Here is a 22,726-nt window from a genome sequence, read left to right on the forward strand (position 1 = left end):
TTTCACTACATTCTTACTTTCCCCTTCATTTTCCTTTCATTTCGTCATTTTTCTTACATGGAGCCAAACAACGAAAAACTAATTTTGATATTGTGTTTTACATTGTAAATTGTTTTCCATGAAAATCATTTTACACTGAAAATGTTTAACACCCTACCAAACGGTACCGTAATGATTTAGGACTCCATATTCACTTATAAAGTTACAAGCATGCACCTATGAACTTCATGAAATATTTCCACGAACACTATCACTTTTCTTGTCATTCATTTGCAGCACAAGTTCTACAAAATTTTGGACCTTTTGATTCAAGGTTAATCTCGGTTAAAAATCGCAAACTTGTGTGCTTTACTAAGTTAGCTTGTATAGCTAAACGAGGTTAACAATGAGTTGATGTGTACACTGAATTTTTTTTTTTTTTTTGGGTTCCACAAACGAAAAAGACTGACGACATGGCAAATTATAAACTTTAGCTAACCAAAAATAAATAAATTTACTACATTGAATGAATTTGTGACTTGTGAGTAGGAAACAGTTTGTGTTTGTTGAATAAAATCAGATCCAACGCCTGTGACTCCTTGAGCTGCTGCCTCCCCCAAACCACCTTTCCCAGTTTACATCTATTGGCCCTTTTGTCCTGTATCACAATTACATCATCATTACTAATCCAACAATTAATTAATCATAATTATGCTATAATACTAAACAATAATTACATTACATGGCTTCTTACATTTGAAGAAGAGGGTCCGGAACTGATTCAATTCCTGAAATCAACCTGTTTTAACATATTAATTAGAAGACTAAAATTGATTTTCTTCAAACCTTATTCTACATGAAGCGCACATGAGATAAAACAACTAATATAATAGAGGGTAAACTAGCTTTTACATAAGGTGAACTTACAATGATTAGTTACTATAAACTAGGGTAACTATTTTTATTCTAGAGGCTAATTCAGTATGATTCTCAAAGATAACTTTTGAGTCCTTACAATTCATTTATTGATCCTCACCTAATAATTAATGCATTTAGTACTATAAAAAAACTCAGAACATAACAACAAACAAAGGGTATAGAGAGGAATTTTTTCCTTCAATAATGCAAAAGTGGGTTCTAATTCCAGAAATATGCCCAAAAAAAATAATTCCCTGCGTACCGTCCACGTAGACAGCACACGAGAATTTTTTTTTTCTACTTAAGTAAAACCGCTACTATGAATAGCGGTTTACCCTTATAAGCCGCTACTCAAAGTAGCGGTTATTGTAAAAATAAACCGCTATTTGAAAGACCGGTTAATATTAATTGACCGCGACTTTAAGTCGTGGTTTAATGGTCCCTGAACCCCCCCAGTCCATAGCTTGGCGCTGAGTGATATGAACCGCTACTTCAAGTAGCGGTTCATTAATGTTTCTGGTATTTTGGCCAGTTATGGGGAAGCAGCACTGATCGGGTTTTTTTTTTACCTAAATCGCTATTCGTAATAACGGTTTACATATGCAGAGTTTGATATGTGCTTGCAACATTTTGCCCAGGTAAACCGCTACTCAGGGTAGCGGTTTATATATATAAACCACTACTCACAGTAGCGGTTTATTGAGTAGCGGTTCACGTGGGCAAAAACAAAAATAAAAAAAAAACAGTTTCTCGCGTGTCGTCCTACGTGGATGGTACGCAGGGATTTTTTTTGGCATATTTCTGGAATTAAAACTCACTTTTGCATTATTTAAGGAAAAAAAATCGTATAAAGAGTATATTAATAGTACTCCCGTTTCATAATATAGTTTCCATTTTCATTTTGGGTGTCTCAAAATATAGTTTTCATTTCCATATTTAGTTCCACATTTTTCCGTAATTTGTCTAGAAAAACCGTGTTCCATCATTTATTTGCTTCTTGAATTTTGTTTTTTCCTTTGTTTATTCAACCAAAATGTTACAAATTACAATTAATGCTCTTTGACCAATTATTCTCTAGTCTCTCTCCTAAAATCATCTTTTCCCATACAATATTTATTTAAATAAAAAAATAAATTATTATCTCTCTTAGATTCTACTTGCATAAATTAAAGTTAAAAAAAATGGGAACTATATTAGAAAAGTAATTCGCTCCAAATAAACTTATACATTAAATTAATGAATTTTTCATCAAAACATAAAATTAATATTCTAATTATTTAATCCAAATAGAACTAGAGCAAAGTCAATAGAAAAAATCATAAATAATAATATCCCCTTTAAAGATACCTAACACTAGTAATTCTTGTGTAAGTATAATATTAATGTCACACCACCTCATTTTTTTTTTACCTTTTGTGGCTTTGTACATTATAAGAGTGACTTTTTAAGTTAAAAAGGGATAAAATTAACTCTGTCAAGGTAAAAAGTTAACCCTATTTTACTACACAAAACACAACATGGTAAGACGAAGGCAAGATAAAGCATGGTAACCTACCCAGTAGGCCAATGCCCATACCGTTGCCAAGATGAAGTATTAAATTAATAAGATAGGTAAATTACTACTAGTATTAAAATACTGAGGAATTACTTACTCATCGCACACTGTAGAAGGTCCACCAATGGAATCAAGCTCATCTAATTCATCCTAATAACCCACAAAAAAAGACAGAAGATACAAAAAACATGATTATTGATTGAATTAAGCAGAAATAATAGATAACAGAAAACCCATTAAAGAGAAAACGGAGAAATAAACCTGAATCATCCGGATTTGTTGGTCAAGATGAGAAATTGCAGCTTGTAAACGATGTCTGCCTATAAAATTAGATGGGGTTTTTGATCTTCCACTTCTGCTTGCAACAACAGTTGTTGTTGTTGCGGTTGCAGCAACAACAACAGCAACAACTTCCCTTGATGTTGCTGCTTCTTCTTCATTTTCTGGCTTCATTTTTGAGAGAGAAAATTAAGGAATTTATGAAAAAGTAAGCAACTTCAAGCATATACTAATAAGATGTATGATTATATTAAATGGGTGTTTTTCTCTTTCTCTTTTGCTGTACTCTTTTGGTCAAATACTCAAAAAGTGGTAGACTAGTATAGTAAGAGGTAGTTTTTAATTTTAAGAATGTTGATTATGATTTATAAGTGAGGAGGAAAAGTAAGATGTAACACGGTGATACATTATGGGACAGCGACTGTGTCGGAAAAGTACTTATACTTGCCATTATTCAAGGAATTGGGAACTGGATCAAAACACATCCTCCTTGATCTAGATTCTAGAGTATGTATCAACTTTTGCTTTTGGGTCCACATTATGGGATAAACATTTTAGTATATGGTAATATTATATCATCCTAGCTAGAGTTTAGAGATCACAAAGGGATTGTTTGGCCCCCATTTGGTGAAATATCAATTCAGATTGGATTGTAGTTGGGGGATGAGTCATCTCGAATCCGGTCATATATGAGTCAATCATTTGATAGTTGTTATGGGGTAAAATTTCAGTCCACGTAACAACAATGTAGTGGTAGCATATGTGTACAGGTGACAACGAGCTATTAGTCTGAAGATGAAGACACAGATTGCTGATGTGGCAAGAAGTTAGTTTTGATCGTTCTAAGAAGAAGGAAGTCATTGACATCATGGGGAAGACCAACAAGGAGGTTACAACAACCTAGCAAAGATATGGGGGAATTCCTAGAAAAGAGGATCTGAAGCTTACTAGTGGGAAGTGGTTACATCCTCCAACGGCAACATATCACTACATTATAAATAGCTCATTTATGTAGCATTTAAACATCATCTGATCACACCAACACTTTAGCCCAATGACTCTTTCTCTCCATCATTTTTCTTTCATATTCTTAATTTGCTATATCTCATTTGCTCTGACCGGAGTTGCTCGTCCAACTTGCCAATCAGGCAAAACCAGTGTACTTGTACTGTAAATTGATATTCTTATAGTGGATTGGCTGAAAATCGATTCCCCCGTGGTTTCTTCCCATTTAGAGGGTTTCCACGTAATATTGCCTTGTGTTATTTCTTTGTTTCTGCACTATATTTCGCTCATATTGCGAGTTGATTGTCAACCCCCTCTCCAAGCAAATTGACCCTTGGGTGAAATTTGCCTTAAACAATTTGGCGCCTACCGTGGGGCTGATAATTAAAAAAACAATCTTGCCAAAATCGCTAATTTCATAAACTTGTCAAGCATTATGACCGAAATCAACAACGAAGCCGGGACTCCAGCAACTCCCAAGTCACCCGTTGAAATGACAGGGCAAGAAGCCATGGACCAAATCATGGGAGCCATTGACAAGATGAAACAATCTCTTAGAGACGAGAATGCTGCGCAAGGTGCCCAATTCAAGAAAGTGACCGAGGAACTTCGATCCCAAATGATGTCCAGCGCGTCCAATTCTCGCAAGCAACACCAAAGCGATATTGGCAGCGTAGCCAAGCAACTTAACACGGAAGGGCTCTTTCCAGTCAATGAAGATGACAGATCTGACAATCCGCCAAGTCAAGTTCCCCGTGTTGGAGCCAAGCCAAGATCAGAGGGATGACACCAGCAATGTCATGCAAATGTCCCGGATTTCTACCTAGGCAAACTGCATCTGATTCTGCTTTTGCAGGTACATCCACCCATGCAGATCCGTTGTACAAGCAACTCAAATACGTTGCGGGGATAATATTGAAGATCTCGGGAGTCCCAAGGCCCGTCGAGAAAGTTACCCTGACTAGTTATGCAGATTTGCCATTTGTAGATGCCATTGCTCTAGTTGAAATTCCGAATCGTTTTGTTGTCCCTGTCATGAAACGAGCATGTTGCCTAATATAAACAAAGGATGATTATCATTCCAATACCCCGTGAGATGCGTGAAGCTTGCATGTGCAAGGGATTTGGGTCGACTTTATCGGGTCTCACCCTTCAATGGTTCATTAATCTACCTAATGGTGCTATTTCTAGTTTTGCAGGTTTGGTGGACATGTTCAACCTCCAATTTGCCAGTAGCAGACGCCTTGAGAAGCAAATCAGTAACTTGTACCGAGTTGTCCAAAGGTATGGTGAGCCATTAAGAGATAACCTCAACCTCTGTCCCAAGATGTGACGCCCCAACAATCATAGAGGCCTTCCGAATAGGTTAATCAGATTTGTACAAGGAACTGATAACATACCCTTGTCCGACGTTTGAAGATGGCCAAGCCAAAAGCTCTTGCGCAAATTCGGTTTGAGGAAGATTTTGACACCAGAAAGGGAACAACTTCCTAGGCAACTTTCGCGCAACTTCCTAGGCAACTATCTAAGCAACTTCCTTGGCAACTTTCCAAACAACTTCATAGTCAAATTCCAGCAAGATGGCAACTCAACATGCATCTTCACATGGCAAATCAAATGAGGCATCTTCCAGTAGCAAATCAAGTATTCATAGACAAAAAGAGTAACATGTTATTTTTGTCTTTAATTTCATTTCTATTTTTACGCAAGCGAATAGTCATCCTTTAACTAAATTTGTTTTGGTGAGATTCTTATTCAATGGCAATTTCGCCCCATTACAAATCAATATCTAATGACAATTTCTCCTGGTCACAAAACATGTGCAAACAACGATTGGTATGCCTTTTCAAAAGAAAGGATACTTGCCTATGCAAATTACAAAACTAAAGAATACGAAAAGCAACTTCAAAACGGGTCGACGTTTTAGTTTTCTACAACATGCATGCATGACACAAATGAAACGCGTCATTTCAAATGAAATGACAAGCAAAACGAAAGCAAATTTCAAACGAACATATACAAATTGCTTCCAGCAAGCAACATACGAGAAGCATATACAAAATGCTTCTAGCAAACAAAGAGCATATACAAAGTGCTTCTAGCAAATACATAGAACTGTCAAAATGTTGAGGCATATTCACTTTCAAATTGTCACATAAGGAATTTGCAAAACGTCATCTCAATATGCATCTTGCAACAATCTCGTACGCAACTTAGCAACATTCCGGAGCAGAGTTGCCTAGTTCGTCGTCATTTGCTTCATCCAAATTTAGGAAATTGGGGGCTATTGTTATGGGGTAAAATTTCAGTCCACGTGGCAACAATATGGCGGCAACATATGTGTACATGTGGCAGCGAGCTATTAGTTTGAAGATGGAGACACGGATTGCTGATGTGGCAGGAGGTTAGTTTTGACCTTCCTAAGAAGAAGGAAGTCACTGACATCATGCGGAAGACCAGCAAGGAGGTTACAACAACCTAGCAAAGTTATGGGGGAATCCTAGAAAAGAGGATCTGAAGCTTACTCGTGGGGAAGTGGCTAAATCCTCCAACGACAACATAGCATTATATTATAAATAGCTCACTAATGTAGCATTTAAACATCATCTCATCACACCAACACTTTAGCTCAATGACTCTCTCTCTCCATCATTTTTCTTTCATATTCTTAATTCGCCATATCTCTTTCTCTCTAACCTGAGTTGCTCGTCCACCTTGCCAATCAGGCAAAACCAGTATACTTGTACTGCAAATTGATATTCTTATAGTGGATTGGCGGAACATCGACTCCCCCGTGGTTTTCTCCCCATTTAGAGGGTTTTCACGTAAAATTGTCTTGTGTTATTTCTTTATTTCTGCACTATATTTCGCCCATTTATTTTGTCAAATATTGCGAGTTGATTGTCAACCCGCTCTCCAAGCAAATTGACCCTTGTGTGAAATTTGCCTCAAACAGTTTTTACAAAAAAGAAGTAATAAGTTTACTCATAAAGTATTAATATATGAGTTGGATAATAAATCAAAATAAATGAATTATCCGATGACAATTTAGGTCTATATAGACTATATGAGATTATTTGGCCAAAGTCTATATTGTGAAGTAAAGTTCATGAAATACATGATATATATATATATATATATATATATATATATTGATCCATATGAGCAATACATGATATATTATGTATTAGTTAATCCTATACATAGACGTGATTTACACCTTCTCAAATCCTCATTAGTCTGGGCATATAGTTGAAATGACACATGCATAAGTGTGGAATAATCTGAAGTTTGAAAGGAGAAAGTATTTACCAAAAATCTACATGGTTGACCAAATTTCATAAAACCTTAGGCTGTTTGTATCACAAATTCACAACTTCTTATATATATATTTATACAATTTTTAGTGCAGATCCAAAATATAAAAATTTCCTAAAAACGTTACTCAGTTTTGAAAAAATTAGTAAACTATGGATCCCAAGGAAATAGTATTCAACTTATATAATTAACTTCATCAGGAGTTGAAGTGAAAGAGAACCATATTCCCAATAGCACATACCAACCCCTCTAAATAAGCAACTTCCTAGGTCTAAAGCTTTTACAAGAAACCCAAAGTTTCATAGATTTTGACCAACCAAACAAATATGAATTATACCCCTTCTTTTGGACCGAAGTAGACTGAACTGAACCAAACTAAGAAAAACTGAAATTGCGTAGAAAAATTGAACTAAATTGAAAAACAAGTCCAAAAAACAGGGATTTATCACTTTTGTTTTGATTCCAGAGTTAGACTTCAGGACAGTCTACTAACTTAAATTTACAGCTGAAACAAGTTTGACTTTCATCTTTCATAAGTTACGACCTTTGCATGATACTTATTTTTTATTTTTTTAATAATAAGGCATAATCTGTGACAAAAGATGAGAGATAAGAAACATAATCCCTTACTATGAGCATAGAGAGGATGACTTTACATTCAATCCCAATCGCAAAGCACCTACCCACTATTATTCCCTGCTGATTAGTCAAAAAAATCACGCGCATTTGCATACAAAACAGGAGTAAAACCAAAATACACTACCATAAGCAGCAGTCTGGAGGGTGGCTGTGCATTTGTTCATTTTTGCATATGGGTTTATTTGACCCTTCAATGGTTTTGCAAGTAGTCATTGACTCATAATTGTTGCCTGTCCTAAGTGTGTTGAATCTGTTGCTTAACAAATTCTATCGTACACCTAGTGCTGTCAGTTTGGTTGAAAACCGATGGTTAAACTGCAAATGGTTGATCAACTGAACTGAATAAACTGAACTAAATTGACCCATAACTGAAAAGTTAAAAACTGATAAGTCAATCAGATTAAAGTAAACTGCAATTAACTGAACTGAAACTGAACTGAAAATCAACCGAAAACATACCAAACTGAAATTAACTGTACGAAAAACCGATTTAAACTGAACTAAACTGAACTGGAAATGAACTGAATTTAACAGAAAACTGTTTCGAACTGTTTTTAACTGAACTGAATCAAACTGTTTTTAACTGAACTAAATCAAACTGTTTTTAACTGAACTAAATCAAACTGTTTTTAACTGAACTAAATTAAACATTTAATATAAACTTTGAATATCATGTACTTGTTTATATTTTCATTTAATTATCCAATCTCTCCATTTTCAAATAATATTCTCCCAAATACAGAATGCTAGCTAGTGTTCTTAATTATGAAAGTCATAATTTTTTAAAAAAATCAGCTACATCCCTTTAATCTAAGAGATGCAAATGATTTAAAATTTTACTTAAAATCTGAAGTAATTTTAAGGAAAATATATACACAAACCAAGCATAAATCAACAAATATACAAAACATAAAATCTCAAATTCAAAATTTTCAGTTAAACATGGGTAGATCTAAAATCAAAATCCTTAGTAATTACATTCGCTCATTACAGAAAATGATAAATTAGATTTAAAAGTTACAAAAAAATAATTACAATAAAAATAATAACACTTTAACTCTTAAATATGTACATTGATTTGGTTATTTCAGCGTCACCAAACTTCAAACTTCCCAAAAATTCAAACTTCCCAAACTTCTGGATACTGAAGACAAAAGTTACAATCACTCAACTAATTCCATTTATTCCTTCTTCATCAATATTATTCAGATCTGGAAAACTTAATTATACTAAAAGAAGAAAAGAAGAGTAAAGAGGAAGAAAAAAAGAAAATTAACCATGAACATTCATGAAGTAAATATCTAAAACGAAAAACTAAAAAAAATAAAATTAATCTAAACCTTCAAACGACCGACACAAGGAACCACCACCACCATAAAACGAACGAACCGAGGAACCGAGGAACCACCGCTGATGAACGGACGAACGAAATGCTCTCTTTCTTCGTGGTGTTGTTTTTGCGCACGACAAAATTACAACAATTAATTAATCCCAGTTCTTCGTTTTTCGCTGAATTAATCAAAACCCAATTAAAAATCAAAACCCAATTATATTATTGCTTGAAATTGGAGAATAAATTATTGGAAATTTAAAAAAGTGTGCAAAAGATCCGTTATATATGTACCTACATCTAGAGGAGGGTGGTAGAGTATTACTTTGTATATTTCAAGTTTTCAACGCCATGTTACATGTAGGAAGAAGGGTTGATTTGTATACTAAGAAAAATGTAATTTTGGAAGGGGAAAAAAAAAGGAAGATTGAGTTGAAGGAGAATTGAGAATCTGGATGAAAAGGGTTTTGAATGAATGGAAGTAGAAGAGATAGGAAAGGAGCAGCACAGAGAAATGGAAGGAGCAGCGCATGAATAGAATTTTTAGGTTTGCCAGTTTGGAGGAGAGATGGGAGAAGGTAATAGGGTAGGAGACGATCTAACGGTTTATTTTGTTTTAGACATGTATCCAACGGTTAATATTTATGATCCGTGTGCTTTGTGTTGTTTTTTTGTGTGCCCTTGATTATGATAATCTAACGGTTTAGATTTTGTCCATTAGATGGTTTTGGATTTTGCATTAAGAAAACAAATAATCCTACCAAATTATTATTCATAACAACTAATCTCCACGTCCCACATCCCTAAACCCCAAACTCATACTTTATAACCCCATTTTCAAATAATAATATTATTATTTATAATAGTAATCTCATATCCACTAATTAATCGTATATTCGTAGTTAATATATAATACTCATTATTATTATCGTCAGTTATACTATTAGAGCATATTAAAAGTCTATACTCACTCATTAATAATCAATCACGTATTAGTTAGAATGATTCCAATATTATTATATCATACTAAAATATTTAAGTCTACTAATAAAATAGTTTGTTTATAGTCACTATATACAAAGTTAAGACATATAGCTCAAGTAGATGTTTTAACTCAAATATTGTACTGATGTATTTTTTATCTTAATTAGCCTATCAACTACCATTGACACATTCATTTAGTATAATATGTAATTCGAATCGTTCAAGTATATTTTTTTGTTTATGAGACGCATTACACTCGAGGATGATTATCATTGACTAATATATATACTAATTCATTGTATTACTTTGTGTTTATACTAATGTATACTGGCTAGAAATGCAACACATTGATATATACACTATCTATACATTGACATATAGTCGAAATGCAATACATTAATCTATATACTAATCTAGTTTAGCCTAGTCATTGCCCCTTATTATTATTATTATTATTATTATTATTATTATTATTATTATTATTATTATTATTATTATTATTATTATTATTATTATTATTATTAAAGTTGTGAATTGAGTTTCTTAATTTTAGTTATACTCCTTGTAGAATTATGTTTATTACTATGCATAATGATACTCTACCGGAGTCTCGATAGCTCATAGCTCGACTTACATTGGATGTTTAACTTAAATAGAGTATAGTTATACTCCTTGTAGAGTTATGTTTATTAAAGTTGTGAATTGAGTTTAGCCTAATGATTGTCCAACTATACTGATTTTTGTCACATTATACTCGTATTATATTAGCTTGTGTTTATCGACTTTAATCATCATCCTCATCACTAAATTATAAGCATTCACCATTATAAATCATCATCACCTTGATCATCACCAATCATGATGTTCAATGAATAATGATGTCTTGATGTGAAACTGTGAAAATATAAATTGTTAAGTGTTAAGTATGAAATACATGAATGTGTGATTATTTAAGTAATGAAATAGACGGATTTCTAGTATGATTTGATTATTGTTCAAACCGTGTAATAACATCGATGATCAATCGTATGATCATATTCATTTGATGGTTTTGACTTTTGATTAATGTCGAAGACAATCAATCTTATGATCATTTTATTAATTAATTCATGCCAATATTATGAACCTTAACTTAACGAAATTCGATCATGTTCATCGTCCTCTACTAACATAGTGTTTGATTATGTATCATTTTCATATGACATATTGACATATTCGATTAAGTGATAAGTGATTAACGTTGATCATTATTACTTCATTACTTGTTGAGTTGTTACTCTAGCTCTAAGGTCATTAATGTTTTGATTATAGTCATTTACATGAATTATAGTATAACAATATAATTATATTGACGTGTTATAGGATACATATACTTTTGCTTATCAAGCTATAATTCTTATAGAGTTATAGTACGTATACAACTATTAGTCTATCACCTAATTATCTAGTAGTTAGATTATATTTATTTAAGTGAACTTATTGTGTAACGATATAACTTATATGAATTTCATTGAGTTGATAGTAACTTCTTATAATTTATGTTCATTATTGTTATTGTTTTCATTGTCATCATAACTATTTATCGCACACACGAGTTGACTAAGAGTAACTGACTAAGTGTCATCATAGTTATTGTTACTATTATTTGTATTATTACTATTTTCATCATCGCTTTATGTTACTTATTAATGATACATTGATTATTCATATGTCTGACAACAACTTATTCTACTTCAATTAGATATTTTTAGTTTCAAAATTAGTTGAAATTAAATATGACTTGGTTAAATAGAATATAGCTATGTTGAATCAACTTAGCGACTTATATTGATATACATCGTCCATCTAACCCAATAACTACGTATTAGTTCAATCATATGTTTTATGTTTCAAAATGCATTTCACATAAAGACGATTAACTTAAATATCACATTGTTATCTTAAATCAACTTAGAGGCTACCATTGGCACATTCATTATGTACACTAATAAATACTTGGATTATTTAAGTAGATGTTTTTGTTTCAAATTCCATTATACTGATTTATAATGCTTAACCACCTACATTAACTGTTTTATAAAGTAATTCATCATTATCAATCATCATCTTGATCTTTGACCACAACCAATCACAAATTCATCATTGATATTTACACATTGAAAAACTATAGAATAATGAAGAATTTGAAATTGAATTTTTCAATATCAGCCAAATGTTGAACCTTTAATAAAATAATTTTACAGAAAATATGGCAACTTCAAAATGCCCTTTCGTAGACAAATATATATATGTCTCTTGGTGCCATTGTTGTGTTCGACAAGTTTAACGGTACTTTAACTTATGTGATAAAAGTCCAACTAAATTGGAATTTCCTGCAATGGATAACGGAATGACCCGAAGCGAGACCCGAAACACACGTCATAACCGATATCAACTTTCACCCGAGTCAATGCGAGTTTCTTAAGAAACTGAAAATAACTGAATCCAAACCGAAAATAACTGTTTAACTGATAGTAATCCGTAAAAAGCCAACTGTTTAAACCAAAACTGTACGGGTCAAACCAAAAGATAACTGTAAACTGAACTGAACTTAACTGAAAATTGGATTAACTGTATGGATTGAAACTGAAACCGAAAAAGTTTAAACTGAATCAATTAAGTTTGGAAAAGTAAACTGAATTAACTGAACTGAAGTCAACTGAACTGTTTGGTTTAAACCAGAACTGAACTGGTTAACTGAATTGACACCACTACGTACACCCAAGTATACCTGATGGAAGGCAGACCCCTAGGCGGCTTTCTTGTATATGGGACCAAGGTAGACCCTCCAGCAGCTTTCAGGTAGCGTGTGCACAAAACATACCTGTACGAGCCACCTGGGCGTATGTATGCACAAGTGTACAGTAGAGCCTAGAGGTGCTGCTTGCTGATTACGAGTTGCCACAAGACCTTACCAGAAGAGTCATAAAGAAAAAAGCCTAAACTCCCAAAGTCTGCAAAATGTTGAATATCTTTGGAGCAAATATGCAGTCCTCATATTGTCTTGCTAGTTGGTATACTCTTATCCACAATATCAAAGACAGGTAATTTCTCCATTGGAGTTTAATATATGACAGATTCACTAGTCATACCACAACAAATAAAAACTAAGAAACGAGGAATTGGTGCGACTTTATAGAAGTCAAATTCATAATATTAAAGGAAAAGCTGTCCTAGTTTCCTGAATACTAATCACAATAGCTGATAACTCTACTGAACTCGCCTCCCAATTGACTTAAATTGACTAATACCTTAAAATTTCTGGATTACTCTGAGTTTAGCACTCCTACACCTGGAATTTAATTTCTCTTCCTCAGTAGATGCTGTTATAGGTCTCTTAGTGAGAATTACCCCAGCAGAACCTTTTACAACTTGTTTAATCCAAGCTTCCTTTTCCGAGGGGTAAAATGTATACTCTCTTGGCTCAGTTCCATATCCTCCCTCTTTTTCGATTGTGTCTCCTTTCCTGTGAATGTTGTTGATGATGTTGAGGAAAGTCTGTTTTACAATCCTGTCTTCCAGACTGTGGAAGGAAATGACTGCGAGCCTGCCACCAGGGCTGAGGCAGTCAAAGCAAGAATAAAGAGAATTTTCCAAAGTTTTGAGTTCATCATTAACTGCTATCCTTAGTGCTTGGAAAACTCGTGCAGCGGTCTTTATCCAACCCTGCCTGCCTCCTGTTTAAGATCACATGTCGAGTATCAGTTCTTCAAGCAAATGCTCATAATTTCTCACAATAGTTTAAGCTTGCAATCTAAATCCTTAAACTTGAATTCACTAGCCAGTAAAACCAAGGCAATACATCACAGAGGCATCCACGAAAAAGTAGATATAGTAATGATCCTCAAATGCAGATATAAGAATAAAATCTATGAACAGTGCTATGAACCGGTTGTCCTGGAAAATTATGACCAATGATTTCTTGAAGTCCAAATATATCTTATTCAGGATTGGTATCCAAAAAAGCTTTCATCTGTTGCGATGGACATCTAGCACTATAAAAATACTGTACCTTTTATTCTGGAATTTGTACTGCGAATAAGATTCACCAAATCCCCAGTTGAATGAAACCCACCGCCTAGACGAGCCTTGGCAATCTTGTTCTGAAGGGAATACCAGTTACTTTCTTCTCCATACTCCAGAAGGATTCTCCCAACTTCAGTTGGTGGCCAAGAATTGAGTATATCCTCTGCTTTCAAAGTACCCTGTCAAAGACCTGTTTCATTCAGTTAATCACATAATAAGTACATCCTGAATCCATAATTTAAAGGGCTTTACAAAAGCAGCAAGCAACAAAGCATTCCAACACACATAGACGCTACATGCTTCCATTATCTTTTATCACTTCCAGCCTCTTTGTCCACCTTCGTGTAAAAGAAAAAATCTTGAACACTACCAAGCAGAGTCAAAAGCTGTGTCGATTGACTTGATTCACATGTCATGCGAAATTGCAAGTCCTGTATCAGACTAATACAACCCTTTTCTGCTCAGTCACAACAATTTGCTCAGATTATCTTCCTAATACCTTTTCAATCAATGATAATTGCATTTAATGCATAATATTACTCCGTCAACGCAAAGCTTCTTATAACTTATGCTTAAGCCGTTCCGGTGTTGCATGAGGTCTATGATTATTACGTAAGCAAAAATGTACCAAAGAATTGTTGAAGAAAATGGCAATCTGCTAGATTTCACCAAATAATGGCATACATCTTCAACTGTCCAAACCACCTCAAATCATGTAAGTAGCAAGTTTATGTATGGTGGTAGTGGTGCTAAAAACATGAAAAGAGAAAAATACCAAGGCTTAATATACTAGATATGATAGCGCCAAAATTGAGAAACTGAAAACTTGATTCTATTAACAGAGTCATAAGCTCATTATTATTCTAGACACAGTGGTACAGCAATTACAAGTTACAACCAAAAGAGTAAAAAGGTCATAATCATGCTCATACAACCATACCTTAGGATCCATTCGCATATCTAATGGCCCATTGTTAAGCATGCTGAATCCTCTTCCAGCATCATCAACCTGAAAAGTGCACTTGTGAGCCTCGTGCTCCATAAAATTTCTCCAAAGAAGGAAATCTCAATAAAGACAAATGAAAATAAACAAACATATCATCATTTTAAATTTTTGGCCAAGCACACATGGGATCCAAAGCCCGATGCAGAGTAAGCATGCAACAGTTCTGATTCAATGTTAGGACTTCCATCATGTGATTTACAGTTAATGAATCAATATAGGATTTCAATTACGTTTTCAGTTGGGAAACGCTTTCTGCTAAGATAAATAGGTTGATGCATTTTATCGATCACAGATACTCATAAATGCATATCAATTAAGTCCCTCTTTGGTTATCACACATAGCAAATTGTATTAGCAGATTCGACCAACAGATAGTAGATTAAAGATGTTGGGAATCAGTAGAATTTCTCAATAGCAGTATGTTTCATTGATATATAATATGACACATAAGAGCTTAAGTATATTTTATTACACATAGTAGCCGAAGACAAATAATTTATATGATAAAAATCTATTGGATATGTTAAATTAAACAGTCTGTGAGTACCAGTCCTAAGCCTGGATAAAGGAGGAGGGCTGCGATAGCCGGCACCAGTTATAAACAGTCACATCCATGAGCTTGAGCCACTAGGATATGTTCGTGAGGGCGTTGCCTCACAGCGACACACTGCATTTCCTAGGCCCAGGTATGATGATAAGTATGCCAGGGTTGCTCGGTCGTCTCCTTGAAGCAACACACCACATCCTTTCCCGAGTGTGGTGAAAGATGAGCAAGGACTTCTAGGTCTAGGTCATAGGCAAGGGAGACTAGGGAAGTACATTTGGAGTAAGATGCATATAGGATTTCTGGATATCTTACATGAAAGTGAGTAGAGATCGTAAAAAATGATGAAGAGAAGAAACGTAAACATAATACTACCTTTGTTTTTTTTAGATGCAACATTTGATTATTTTAATCCACTCACCATAAAGGTAAATGTTGCATCTAAATAAAACAGAAAAGTATCTCTTCAAGAGACCCAGTGGGAAGAAGAATGACTTAGAATTATTAGGCCTTGGGCTTATAAGTTGTGATGTTTTCGATAAGATAAGAGTGGGAATGTAATTGGTATTGTTATAGACTATAAGCATATAAACGATGTAGTTAAGGTATATACTATATAGGAAAGGCGATAGGATTATGAGACTAAAGATCCTATGCAATAGAGAGATTATACATACAGTTAGTTTTGGCCCTAAGTCAATGTAGAAGAAGATTTTTCACAATAACTTTTGAAGGCTTTAGATGAGGTGGTTCAAGGTATCCCTCACACAAAATATATTATTGGTGGAGATCTAAATGAAATGTAAGGGCAAGTCAAAATGGTTTGAAAGTATTCACGGGGATTTGGGATATTAAAATATGATTGGAGGAAAAGTAATCATTTTAAATTTTGCAGTCATGACTTCATCTTGGCTAACAAGTAGTTTAAAAGTGGAATACATACTTGGTGACCTTTCAAAGTGGAGTAAATGCAAGTATGCAACACAAACTTCCTCTTATCATGGGAGTACAAACTAGGGTAGGTGTAATTGCATTTACTGGAAGGTTATCCCAGAAGCAACTAATATTTACATAGATTAGTAGAAAAATGCAATTATAGTTTACTAAGTTTGACCTTAAACAAAAAAGTGGAGCAATCAAAAGAAAACGGAAGGTCTATTGCGAGCCAAAATCTTATGATTAAAAGGCTACCAGATTTAGAAGATCAATCAACTTTCAAGAGGAATGACCAATCCTAAATGATTCCTTTCACTCAATTCCTAGAAAGTGATTCAAAAAGAATTCATGTCCGGAATCACCTTTTAATAACCTTTAGGGTTCATATTGACTAAGACAGGCATAAGATTGGATTCCTAAATCGACAAAAGAAAAGGCCTTGAGAGAAAGTAGATTAAAATGTAAAAACAGTAAAAGAAAGGCCTTAGTTTCACTTTCACCCATGCAATTCAATCATTTCTAGAATGGGCAAACTCAAGTATTATCGAATTTCATAGGGTCTATGTACACTCGGAGTATACTGTTGAGAACAGTATTCTACTTTACAAGGAAAGTCAGAAGCCATGATAGCTTAGACATTTAAGCTAATCATTAATACTAGATTCATATTACCGTATAAGTCTAGACTCAGTAAAATAGGACGTGCATACACAACTATTAGTTGCAATTTACTATTGCAGAGTGTCCACTTACCTGCATGGAAGACATTCCCAAGTCCATCAAAATCCCATCAACTCCAGACAATAAGAGCTTCTCATCAACCTGACCAATGACTTGTTTAATTTCTTTAAAATTCCTCAATAGCATATGAGCTTTCAAATCGATATTTGAACAAGAAGGCTTGCTGCTCAGTACACTGCTGATTCGAAATTGAGCCTTCTCATGGGCTACAGGATCAACATCTAATCCAATATATGTTTGCAGTTCAGGATGACCTTGAATTATCTGTAGGTTGCATTACCAAAAATTAGTATCAGAGAAAGGAGACATTTTCTAAGTAACTTCGAAGTTAACTGAGGCTCATGAGAAGGCAAACTATATGAGTATATGACATTAACTTGAAATATGTGAACAATACAAGGAACATACTACTCTACTTGGAAGCAACGTCTTCACTAAACAACAAATGATTACATACTTGCATAAGTTGCATTACAACTATATCTTACTTCACAAGGCGAAAACATAGAGTTCAAGATGTAAGAATAGCATTATCCAAAAACTCCTACAGTCCTACCCCATCTCCATAGCGCTATAGCTGGAATATAATGATCTGTTCCACACCAAAAGATCGACTCTAAACCGAAAGTTATTTTTTGTCCGTAACTACCTTACTTACACTCTTTTTTGCGAGAAACTACCTTATTTACAAGATTTTGTACAAAATTACCTTTGTTACACACTTTTTTTTTGCGAGAAACTACCTTATTTACAAAATTTTGTACAAAATTACCTTTGTTACGTTATTGTTTGTTGACCACTACCTAAAAAGTTTTTCAAACGTTTGACCGTAGTTTTTCGGTGAGTAAAACCCATATGCAGGTCATATGACTTGTTATTTTCCTTTCTTTCATTCCCCCCTTCTATATTTTTCCTCCCTTCTATTTTGTACAAAATCCATGTGCATCCTTCGTTAGGCTAGGAGAGAGAGTGTTAGTTTAGAAAAGAGAGGGAAAAATAGAAAGGTAAATTAGCGCGAATAGGACCAACTATTGGTTTGGTGTAGAGAACAGCACAAAGTAAACAAGGTACGGTGCACAACACAAACTTCATAAGGTGGGTGCACGAAACAACATAAATGAAGATTTAGGCTTGAGATTCCATTTAAGCTGAATAATCTTTAATATTTTAATATATTTAGGGAATATCTCACACTTAATTAGTTTGCCCCTTTTTTTGTTTCCCTCCCTTTTTGCTCCCACATGTGACCCCTTTTCAAAGTATTAAACCCCTCCTTTCAAAAAAAAAAAAAAATGGTATTGAACCCCCAAAAAAATACCCTTTCATCTTCCATGGTCAGAATACCAAGGTCACCAAGCTCCATTGTTGCACGATTGAATGTCACCACAACAATTTTGTAAGTTTTCGCATCCTCTAATTATGCTCAAAATCATGTGTGTAGTGTATGTTTTTGAATGAGTAATTAGGGTTTGTAATTAGGGTTTTTTTTAATGCGTTAATTAAGGAAATTGAACATTTCATTGTCATAATTTTGGTATATATTTTTTGTTTGTTGATCTTTTTTTCAATTGTTTGCTGTAATTGTTGTTTATTAGGCTATGAGAGGTAGATTCGCAATTAAATTGGTACATGGAGGCATATTGGATGAAAATGGGGGCAATGTTCATTGTTGGGATAAAGTAGACCCGGAATATATGGCTGCAACATATTTGACTTGAGCATCCTCCATAACTTTTGCCTTCTTCTTTGAATTTGTTGAAGATTTGACACTCATCTTCAACTTCTAAGGTTTTAAAGAGAAAATACATTTGGTGGTTTTCTTAGATTGGAAAAAGGGTATAATTTAGGGGACATCTGGAGGGGTCACATTATGTTGGGAGTAAAAAGGGAGGAAAACCCCTAAATTATGTTGTTTCGTGCACCCACCTTATGAAGTTTGTGTTGTGCATCACACCTCGTTTAGTTCTTGCTGTTTTCTTCACCAAACCAATAGTTGGTGTTGTTCGCGCCAATTATTCCAAAATATAAGGGTTGAATAAAATAAGGAAAATAACAAGTCACGTGACCTGCACATGAGTTTTATTCACCGGAAAACTACATTCATACGTTGGAAAAATTTTTTAGGTAGTGGTCAACAAACAATAATGTAATTAAGGTAGTTTTGTACAAAATTTTGTAAATAAGGTAGTTTCTCGCAAAAAAGAGTGTAAGTAAGGTAGTTGTGGACAAAAAATCCTAAATTATATACATAAAATTCCAATATTCTCGAAGAAATCCCAACCTGCATACCTGATTAAACCCCACGCATCAGGTCCTAATCAAACCCAAAAAATGAACTAAATCGCTCAGGCACTAGAAGTGAAATAGGAAGCCCATGCACCATAGATTGATGATACAATTAATCTATGCATAACTCTTGAAATTACATTGTTGATATTTGATAGTCCTCAAACAACCTACTTAATTTTCCTAATACTTGATCGGGTATCTTACTAGATAAGCAATCAGAAAAAATTGAAGTAAAATACCAACTAGGTGATCAAGAGAAACTTGTGTTTCAATAATCATTTGATCAGGTAAATTCTTTTCTTCTACCTATTGCCTAGCTTCACCTAGTATATACTCATCCAATGGACCTTAGATTACTGTTGCTTGAGGTGAAGGAGCTACTCTGAAACTTCTCATAAATACCTAAAGTTTGCCCAATAAACTTCATGGAGAGTAAGGAAATAGAAGGAAACAGAGAGAGGTGAACATAACCATAATCTCCCGGTATAGATGATATTTGGTAAGAGACTGATACTTCTACTAAGTAAAAGCATCATTAGACATGGAATTCAACACTCCACCAGGTTGCATAACTTGATCATATCATTAAAAATGTCAACAAGTTGACACTACATGAAGCTTTACTAGGAAGTGAATATTCGAAATTTCACATAGTTGCATTTAGACCTTCGGATAGGGTAGCCCAATGGATAAGGTTAGGGTCAAATTTAAATGGTTTTTATTGGACAGGACTTTATTGGATACGGTCATCATTGGACACGGCCATTATAGGGCCAATAAAGAAACCTAATAATTTTGAAAAATACAATAGGTTTTGTAAAAACTATTACATATTCGGATTCACATTCATTTAAACTCGCTTTTGCTATCTTTGTTCCTTGTTTTTCTTGCTCGTTTGCCGGCCCGTCCATTTTTTGACCCGCTATCGACCCACTACCCATTTGGCCCGACCCGCTACCGACCCTTTATGAGGCGACCCGCTATGACCCTTTATGAGGCGACCCTCTCATGACTCGACCCGCTTCCGACCCGCACTGACCCTGACCTGACCCGCCCAATAACCAGGTCTAGTTGCATTCATCACTAGAGATAGCCTCACATGTCATATGGACAGATAGATAAGAATTTGGATAGCATCAGATACAACTTTTAGTTTTTACATCATGCCGCAGAGCTGGAACAGTATGATATGATTACGTCCTAAAACCAAAACCTAGCCCTATTATGAGCCCAAATTTAATAATAGCATTATATTAGACACAAGCTCAAGTGCTGAATCATACCTGACTCCCGAAAGGAGCCAAACAGAATTCCTAACTCGACCTTGATCCTCTAATTACCTAAATGCCAACAAAGGTCCTTAAAGTGAAGCCGGGAAAGGTTAAGTGGTACATCCTGTCCAAAAAACCAAAATAGCGCCCAATTCATTTAATTATAGAAGTATTGGACACAAGCTCGAATATACTTGACTCCAAAATGGACCCGATATAATGCATGACTGAACCTTAACCCTCAAGTGAACCCTAGTTATAGCTAAAACTACCTAAATCCAAACTCAGATCCTTAAAGTGAAGCAGGAAAAGATTAAGCTGTTAATAATACAGCAAACTCACATACTACCTCACACCCCCCCTTCCCCAATCAGTAGTCCTCACTCCTAATCGAGCCAACCACTTTTTTGCAACTCTAATTGGAATTTCTTCAAATCAGCTTTATTAGTTGACATATAGAAGTATTATTATATACCATCAAGCGAAATCATGTTTCTCAGGGATCACAATATGTGCACTCATACTCGAGACTTCAACCATGCTCCAGACCCTTCCAGAACATTGAAAACATATCTCAAATCTTCGATTGCATATTCAAGAACTTAAGAATATCTAAAATCTTCGACTGCATTTCAATAACTTACGACTGCATATTTACATGTATATCTGACTACTACGACTGTATATTAAGTGACGTTTCAATTACGAACTTTTATTATTACCAAATTCAAAAGTAATACCACCATTGCAATTCAAAAGTAAAATAGAGAGAGAAAACTGACAGCGCAAGAGTGACCACCGGCGCCTAGGGTACAATCGACGAAAGAGCGAAGGCGAAACGAAGAAGAAGGAAAAACATCGAGAATTTCACCGAGCATTACTGGAATATGACTCTCTTCATCTCCATATTTCTTGATGTAATCTTCATCGAATTCCTTTTCTGACCTCGTCCTCCTCTTGACCACTTCTAAGGCTGCCGATTTCAGCTTCGAATTTGAAGATGAAGATGAAGATGAAGTTGAAGCTAATGTTATGGCGGAACTTGGAGTTCGCTTCTTCTCTTTCTCTCTCCTCTTCTGAGAAGGAGTGCGAAAGGTGCTGAAGGCAACTGTTGCGGAAATGGAGGAGAGAGATTGAGAAGATGATTTGAGGGAGAAAAGCTTCAGGGAAGCTGATACTGCTGCTCGCGCCATTGTTAATTTGTTATTGTTATTGTTTTTTTTCTCTCTTCTCCACTCTCGGTTAATTGGACATGATAGAGTTCAAACTACTACCACTTTCTGCCATTTTTTAGTGGTTTAGTTCTAATTTTCCAAATAAATTCTTAGCCTCTGTTTAATAGGGCGTAAAATGTTATTTTTAGTTTTACATTGTTTGATTGGCAAAAGAGTGTAAAATCATTTTCCGATAAAATTACTCTCCCAATGATTGAAAACCATTTTCCTTTTAAAATGAATGGAAAACTATTTTCCTTATATCTCTTGTACACTCCTCTCACTACCTCCTTATTTTCCTTTTCATTTTCCTTTCATTTCATCATTTTTCTTACATGTAACCAAACAACGGAAAACTAATTTTGAAATTATGTTCTCATTGTAAATTATTTTCCATGAAAATCATTTTACACTGTAAATATTTTACGCCCTACCAAACGGAGCCTTAATGACGAAAAGACGACCTAGTAAAAATATACTCGTTTCATTTTAATCTATACACTTACACCTTTTATGCATGTCAATATAAAACTTTAGTGATATATATCTTTAGTTTTGTATTTGTAAAAATTATAAAAAATACATGTTATGATGAATCTAACAAGTTCCCATATAATTATATTTTCAACCGCATATAAATTATAAATGATAAA

The 22,726-nt window shown here is 34.5% G+C and overlaps 2 protein-coding genes and 1 long non-coding RNA gene across 4 annotated transcripts; all 3 read right to left on the bottom strand.

Annotated features, from left to right (window-relative positions):
- Positions 1-235: 235 nt before the first annotated feature.
- Positions 236-3,264, bottom strand: LOC104886765 (guanine nucleotide-binding protein subunit gamma 1). 2 transcript variants are annotated; one of them, XM_010671266.4, is made up of 4 exons: positions 2,714-3,242; positions 2,550-2,602; positions 734-778; positions 236-637 (listed from the first exon to the last, which is right to left on the bottom strand). In XM_010671266.4, exons 1-4 carry the CDS (start codon positions 2,903-2,905, stop codon positions 556-558), a joined length of 372 nt encoding a protein of 123 aa, XP_010669568.1. In that variant the 5' UTR covers positions 2,906-3,242; the 3' UTR covers positions 236-555. The 2 variants fall into 2 exon arrangements, with proteins under 2 accessions (XP_010669568.1, XP_010669569.1); XM_010671267.4 differs by lacking the exon at positions 734-778 and having other exon boundaries at positions 2,714-3,264.
- Positions 3,265-8,594: 5,330 nt separating this feature from the next.
- Positions 8,595-9,668, bottom strand: LOC125494976 (uncharacterized). The gene is made up of 2 exons (XR_007271287.2): positions 9,318-9,668; positions 8,595-9,202 (listed from the first exon to the last, which is right to left on the bottom strand). It is a non-coding gene; the product is annotated as an uncharacterized LOC125494976 (long non-coding RNA).
- Positions 9,669-13,085: 3,417 nt separating this feature from the next.
- LOC104886764 (uncharacterized) lies at positions 13,086-22,156 on the bottom strand. Its single transcript, XM_010671265.4, has 5 exons — positions 21,642-22,156; positions 17,312-17,563; positions 15,013-15,081; positions 14,059-14,251; positions 13,086-13,723 (listed from the first exon to the last, which is right to left on the bottom strand). Exons 1-5 carry the CDS (start codon positions 22,050-22,052, stop codon positions 13,299-13,301), a joined length of 1,350 nt encoding a protein of 449 aa, XP_010669567.2. The 5' UTR covers positions 22,053-22,156; the 3' UTR covers positions 13,086-13,298.
- Positions 22,157-22,726: the final 570 nt, after the last annotated feature.

Source organism: Beta vulgaris, chromosome 2, assembly GCF_026745355.1.
Source record: "Beta vulgaris subsp. vulgaris cultivar EL10 chromosome 2, EL10.2, whole genome shotgun sequence".
NCBI lineage: Eukaryota > Viridiplantae > Streptophyta > Magnoliopsida > Caryophyllales > Amaranthaceae > Beta > Beta vulgaris.